The sequence below is a fragment of the Erinaceus europaeus genome, chromosome 10, assembly GCF_950295315.1.
Source record: "Erinaceus europaeus chromosome 10, mEriEur2.1, whole genome shotgun sequence".
NCBI lineage: Eukaryota > Metazoa > Chordata > Mammalia > Eulipotyphla > Erinaceidae > Erinaceus > Erinaceus europaeus.
In genome coordinates, this window is record NC_080171.1 from 7828940 (window position 1) to 7836155 (window position 7216).

Here is a 7216-nt window from a genome sequence, read left to right on the forward strand (position 1 = left end):
ACAATTCCCACCACCAGACCTCCATATACCATCCCCTCCCCTGATAGCTTTCCTATTCTTTATCCCTCTGGGAGTATGGACCAAGGGTCATTGTGGGATGCAGAAGGTGGAAGGTCTGGCTTCTGTAATTGCTTCCCGGTTGAACATGGGCGTTGACAGGTCCATCCATACTCCCAACCTGCCTCTCTCTTTCCCTAGTGGGGAACGACTCTGGGGAAGCAGAGCTCCAAGGCACATTGGTGATGTTGTCTGTTCAGGGAAATCTGGTCGGCATCATGCTAGCATCTGGAACCTGGTGGCTGAAAAGAGAGTTAACATACAAAGCCAAACAAATTGTTGACCAATCATGGACCTAAAGGCTGGAATAGTGCAGATGAAGTGTTAGGGGGTCCTTCATTTTGTAGATAGCTAGTAGGCATATTTTACTTATATTCCAAAGGGCCTGTAGCTATACTAGTTTTTTTTTTTTTTTTTTTTTTTTTTTTGCCTGAGCCTAAAGTCTGATATGCAGGTGGATCCTAATTATTGTCTGGGGAGATGATGTCATGGCTAGAAAAAGGATCAGAAAGCTGGATCAGGGAAGAGAGTAAACAGCTGGGATTTTAACCACTCCAGATCCATTTTTTTAAATGAAAGACAAAGATAGAAATAGGAAGACACCATAACACCAAAGCTTTCTTCAGTGTGCTGAGGGCTGGGCTCAAACCCGGGTCTTGCCCATGACGAAGCAAATGCACTGTCCAAGTAAGATAGCTATCTTGCTGGCCTGTTGTGATTATTTTTAAAAGGGATTATTAAAACAAAATTTTATTTTCCTTTATCTTATTTATTTTGCCTCCAGGGTTTCCCTTGGCCTTGGTGCCAGCACTATGAACCCACTGCTCCTGGAGGCCACTTTTTATTCCATTTTATTAGATAAGAGAGATAAATTGAGAGGGGGAAATTTAAAAATAAATTTTAACGTTCAATCTATACTATATTTAGCTACTTTATGATGCTATGGACCCAAAAAATGTTAAGTTTCAAAACTGGCCAACTTCTGTTTTCAGTGTATCTTAAAAGAAGTTTCCAATCATATTTGAGAGGGTATTCAAAAAGCAGTATAGTTTGTCCTTTTAGAAACCATCCTTCATAGTTACATCTAGGAATTAAAATTAAGTAAAATTACTTAAGAATTGGTTCATAAGGGGAAAAAAGCAGACAAGTAATATTTATATAATAGTGAATAATACACATTAGTTTTGAAAAGGAGCTATCCAATTTAATTATCTTTTAGTCCAAGTTATAAAGTGATGGCTGGCATTTTTATTAATGTTCTCAGATTATCTTCATATTTTCAAAGATCTTTCAAAATAATATTTTTCTTGACACTTAGTCTCCTATACTTTCATTCTTAGCTTGCTATTGTTTCTGGAGACGTACATTCTTTTTCTTTGGGACTCGTCTTCCATAGGAAGAAACACACTCAGAAAGATTACCTGTTTTCTTTAGTTCATTCAGCTCCACCATTTCATCACCAACTGCTTCAGTGTTTTGAGAATCAGCACAGAGGCCTTTATTTTTTCTTTGTGAAACTGGTGAGGTCTTGCTAAAGTTAGGAAATATGAGTTTTTGCTTTGCTTTTGGTTTCCTTGGCGATCCATGTTTCTCAACGTATGGGTATGCGGGACCATTACATTGGTTTCCTGCTTGGGAAGTATATTCATTTTTAGGACACTTGGATCTTCTCCCAGCAGTTGAAGAAAGCTTCCTATGTTGCGTTGTGGCTGAAGATGCCTTCAAGTAGGCTGACTGATACCCCTTCACATTCTGTTCTTGTAAATGTGCACAGCATATGTTCTGGGTGGAGAACTCACTTCTGTTACTGCCTCTCAGAGAGAGATGACTTGAATCTCTGCTTATAGATCTCTTTGTAAATCCACAACACCAAGATTTGGATCTCTGTGTTCTAGACCTTGTCTGTTTTTGAATTCTTCTACTCAAGTGTGAACCGATGTCTTCTGAATGGGAAGACTGCATCCACTTCATTCTCTTTTTTTTGAAAGAAGTCAGCTTCTTGCCATCTGACTTCTGATAAAGAGCAACTTCTGAAATGCCACTCCAAGAAGGGTCCCTCCCTCTGGGTTTACATCTTACCAAGGATCTTCCTCTAGGTGATATTTCAAAGATCTTTGGTGAAGACCCCTGGTAGTCTTTTTCTATTTTATTCTTTGGGCAATTGTTCTGCTGGTCAAGACTCATATCCGTAGTTTGGCTTAGACTGGATCTCCATGGTTGCCCCTGATTAAAAGTGGTTGGGATGTTGAAGGTACTTGCTGTTGTGCTTCTCTTCCTCAGATCCTCATTGTGACCAGGAAGCAACTTCACCCCTTCTGTCTTCCTCCCTTGAGCATGCTTTTTTGGATTCGGTAAACCTGGGTCCCTTTCCCTTGTTACAGTGCAATTTAAGAGCGGATTATTGTTACAAATGGTATCTTTATAATCACCTGATTCTGGTTTCTGTTTGAGCCAGTTGTGACTATTGCTTGCTGTTTTATAATATATTTCTGGGATTTCAGATTTCCTCAAGAAAAGGTTGTTATTTGGAAAAAGCTTCAAGCCTAACAGAGGCCTCATCTCATCAGTCTTTTGGTCTTGGGTGTGTTCAGACTGACTGGTATCATGCTGAGAGGCACATGCATCCTGACACTTAAGCAAAGGTGAAATAGGAACTGATGCAGTGGGTTTCCTTTTAATCCAAAGCGAAGGAGAAGGGCATTGGTAGATGGCTTTTTGGTCATAGGTCTCCATATTGTACGGTGAGTGAACAAAGCTTATTAACTCGTGCAGAAATTGGTGGGTGTATTGCTGAAGGTACGGGTTCAGGAGGTGAATGAAGCACTCACTGTCCAGATCATGTTCTACCATGTGATGGAGAATTGTGGTCAGGATATTCTTTACGGTGTAACCATAATCGCCATAAACAGCCGTTAGCTCCCGTTTCAGCCAGGGAACCAGCCGCTGCAGGCTACCAGGATTTTTCTTGAAATAATTAGCTGAAAAGTGCTTTTCAGGTCTGTAGCCTTGGACATGTGCCACCCAGATTCCAGAATAATACAGAGCTCTCCTGAACTTCATTACGACCTGGTCTCTAAAGTGGCCCACTGATATGTCGTTGGGATTAACTGTCCAACTGTCTCCGAATTCCATCAGTAACTCTTGGAGAGTTAGCTCTTTTAAAGGTCTAAGTTTCTCGGGAATGCCTTCAGGGTTCAAATAGAGATGATTGTTTTGAGAAGTTTCCACTTCACTTTCCTCCTCTGAAGGGGGAAACCCGTAGCCATCTTTATTTTTCTCTGGCCTGTTAGGACAACACTGAGAAGAAAAATATTGTGCACCGGATGAAGACCTAGATTTCTTCCTTGATTTTGAATATAAAGAGTTATTAATCCCTTTGGGATAGGAATTCCAACCCAGCTCAATCTGCATACCCTCTGAACAGGCAGGACAGTCACAGTCAGATGAGAAATCTAATGGCATTGCCTTGAACAGATTATATTTTACATTTGTCCGTGTGAAGAATCGATGCAAATCAGTTCTTCATCTGGCATGAAAAAATATTAAAAACTTTTCATGCACATTTCTGTAATGTGCTTTGTCTCCATACGATAAATTCTAGAATGACATCAAACTGTTCCCTTAAATGAGCAATGATGTGCTCACCAAAACCCAGTGTAGAAAAAGCAATTCAGGAAGGTTCAGGAACAGTACATTGCTCTTTGTCTCTCAAGTTGTTACAACTCTGAAAAGCAAATTAGAAATGGACACTAAATTGTCAATGTCATATCTTCTAATCTACTTAATCCTAACTCCAGAGATTTCATCTAGACATACATATTTGCAAAGATTATATAGAATGACTCTTTTGCAATATTAAAACATGTGTAACCATTGTATCCACCAGTAGAGAATTTGTTCAATAAAAATAGTTTATATACTTTATTTACTTATTTACCACACCGGGGTTAGCTCTGGGACTCAGTACCAGCACAAACATTCCAGTGGTCATTCTGTTTCTATTTTATTAGATAGGACAGAGAAATTGAAGGAGGAAGGGAGGATAGAGAGGAAGAGAGAAAGACAGACACTTGCAGACCTGCTTCTTGGCTCGTGAAATGTCCCCCCTACAAGTTGGCAGCCAGGCTCAAACTTGAGTCCTTGCACATGGCTAAGTGTGCTTAACTGAGTGTGTCACCACCAGACCCCTGGACCTCTGCCCGTTTTGAACTAAATTCTAAGGCCTGAGTGGTAGTGCACAACATCCATCACCATTAGGGGGAAGAGTTTCACAAGCATTGAAATAGTTCTGTAAGTCTCTCTCTCTCTCTCTCTCTCTCTCTCTGTTTTTACCAAAAAAAAAAAAATAAAGAGAAGAAAGAAAAAGAAAGAAAGGGGGGAAGGAAGGAAGGGAGAAAATAAAAGAGGGGGTAGAAAAGAAAGAGAGGGAAAGGAAAGAGAAGAAAGAAAGGAGGGAGGGAAGGGAAGAGGGAGGGAAGGAAGGAAAGAAGGAAGGAAGGAAGGAAGGAAGGAAGGAAGGAAGAAAGAAAGAAAGAAAGAAAGAGAAAGGAGGGAGGGAAGGAGGAGGAAGAATGAATGAAAGGAAGAAAGAAAGAAAGGAAGAAAGAAAGAGAAAGGAAGAAAGAAAGAAAGAAAGAAAGAAAGAAAGAAAGAAAGAAAGAAAGAAAAGAGAAAGAAGAGAAAGGAGAGTCACCAGTAGTGGTGTATTCATTGCACAGGAACCAAGCCATAGTAATAACCCTACAAGTTAACAAGAAAAAATAAATTGTCACTGAAAAAGGCAAATTCACTGGAACTATAGTCTATAATCCTACAATTGTGTAACCCACTATAGTCACAAAGCAAAAGTAAACCAGCAAATTATCTTATAATGCAGGAGTATCAGTCTTAACTACTTCTCTGAAGGATAGGAAACATTACTAAATTAAAGAGTATGTTCATACCTGTGTTCAGAGCAGTGTTATTCATAATAGCAAAAACAAGGGATCTTACTTAAACCCCAGTGGTACTCAATAAACTATTGCATAATATTATAAAGTAGGAAATTTATGATAAAAATAAGATGGCTAGATAAATTGTTCAAAAGTTAGTCTGTATGGAAGTATGAAAGATTATTGCATAACCTTTGAAAGTCATCAATCATTTCTAACAGCTTTGTAAACAAGATGTCTTGAAAAACTACCGTGTAGAATATAAAAATGCTAGCTATAATAACAAAGACAGTTTGTTGCAAATACACTAATTTTAAAGAGAATAAATAAAATTCCCAGAAGCAAAAGGATAAAATAAGAATAAAGAAAAATAGAAATTGGACCTGGTAGAGGCACACCTGGCTGAGCACACATGTTATAATGTGCAAGGACGCAGGTTCAAATCCCCAGTCTCCATCTGCAGGGGGAAAGCTTTTCCAGTGGTGAAGAAGGGTTGCAGGTGTCTCTACCTCCCTTTCTTCCTCTCTGTCTCCTCCCCATTCCTCTCAAATTCTGGCTGTCTTTATCTAATAAATAAACAAAGATAAAATATTTACAAAATATCTTTTTAAAAAAAAAAAAAAAAAGATCGAAATTCGGAGGAGAAAGTAAACTCTAGTACAACTTTTTGTCCATACCTGGTCCTCTTGGGCTTTGATTCTGATAGAATTGGAAGCTGCAAATGATGGAAGACACAGGCTGGACTCTCTCTGGCTGAATGTCCATCTAATAGAAAGCCACTAAAATAGAGTTCTCAAATATGCATTATGCTTGAAAAGGCAATATAGCTTGAAAAAGAATCTATACAAGATCCTGCAAGAAATCTTAGATGAAATTTGATAACCAGAAACATTGAAGTGTGTCTAACCGAAATTCATACAGTTTTCAGATTATAGAGGCTGTAACAGAACTTTCAACCATGGCTTGAAGTGTCAAGCTATCTTTTCCAGACTTGTCACTCCCACTGACTCTCCATTTTGTAAAGCAGAAATTACTTTATTTAACAGATTTACCTCTTAGAAGATCTGGGGTTGTCCACACTCAGTTGAGTCTTATCAACTGGATTAATTGGGTTATAGTGAGTCGCTTATGTTATGTTGGCCTTGGAGACAGAACTTAGAACACAAAGTAAGTGTTCTAGGTAGACTGGGAAAAGAGAGGCAGCTTCCAATTGCCCTAATGGCTTGTGTCCTCAAGAGATTGTAATATGAAAGACCTAAACAAAATTGGTTTCTGGTCCATGTATGCAGGCTGTTACTTTGATTTCAACTTGGGAATTACTGGAAAGTATCATTTGGTTGGCATAACATTTTCACTGCTCTACCCATCCCCATGAATAATCACGAAAACACTGTAAGAATTCATTTGGTGGTTACAAATCAATTATAGAAAGTAGGCAGATTCATAAATATGGAATCTACAAATAGTGACCATTGGCTTGATTTGTTCATAGAGTTAAGCTTCCACAAGAGAATACCAGAAAATGCTATGAACTTAATTTTCAGTGAGAGTAACAGAATACCATTTCATCCATGGTATTTTTTTTTCCTTTCTATCTAACACTGGACCAAAGGTTTTTTTCTCTCCAATGTATTCCTCTCACCAACCCAACAAAGGAAACTGGTAACAATGAATTGCTGAGTGCATGCTTTGTTCCGGTTCAATGTTCCATGATTATTCACACATATGGAGATGATTTAGTGATCTTCATGTTACTGGATTCTAGTTTTGTTCCATTGAGGATTGGTGGTATACATTATATGAGTCTTTTTTAAAAAAGATTTTTTGGGATGTGTTATTCAAGATAGAATATCTCTATCTTGGTGAATGTCCCATATGAATGTGAGAAGAATGTATTCTGATATTGCTGTGTGGAGTATTCACTACAGAACAATGAAATCTAAGTGATACATGATGTCATTCATGCCAACTATATTCTTGCTGATTTTCTTCCTATCTTATTGATTAATGAAAGAATGGTATTGAAGTTTTCAACCATAATAGTGCCTTTGTCTTTTTCTCCTTGACATTTTATCGTTTATTTTGATACTCTATTGTTCTCTTGGAGAACTGATTCCATTATCCTAATGTTTCTGTCTCTGAAAATGTTCTTTGTTCATTTGAAATTAATTTAGTTGCTTCAGTGTTCTTTTGAATACTGTATTGCCATAGCTTGTCATTCTAGATGT

At 38.2% G+C, this 7216-nt stretch overlaps 1 protein-coding gene across 2 annotated transcripts; it reads right to left on the minus strand.

Annotated features, from left to right (window-relative positions):
- Positions 1-1235: 1235 nt before the first annotated feature.
- LOC132540701 (E3 ubiquitin-protein ligase Topors-like) lies at positions 1236-6113 on the minus strand. 2 transcript variants are annotated; one of them, XM_060198903.1, is made up of 2 exons: positions 6041-6113; positions 1236-3781 (listed from the first exon to the last, which is right to left on the minus strand). In XM_060198903.1, the coding sequence occupies exon 2, from the start codon at positions 3517-3519 to the stop codon at positions 1402-1404; it is 2118 nt and encodes a 705-aa protein (XP_060054886.1). In that variant the 5' UTR covers positions 3520-3781; positions 6041-6113; the 3' UTR covers positions 1236-1401. The 2 variants fall into 2 exon arrangements, with proteins under 2 accessions (XP_060054886.1, XP_060054885.1); XM_060198902.1 differs by lacking the exon at positions 6041-6113 and adding an exon at positions 5666-5831.
- Between the last annotated feature and the right edge of the window lie 1103 nt (positions 6114-7216).

Bases quoted from the DNA above. Each gene is read 5' to 3' on its own strand.
- LOC132540701 (XM_060198903.1), bottom strand. From the start codon at position 3,519: ATGCCATTAGATTTCTCATCTGACTGTGACTGTCCTGCCTGTTCAGAG.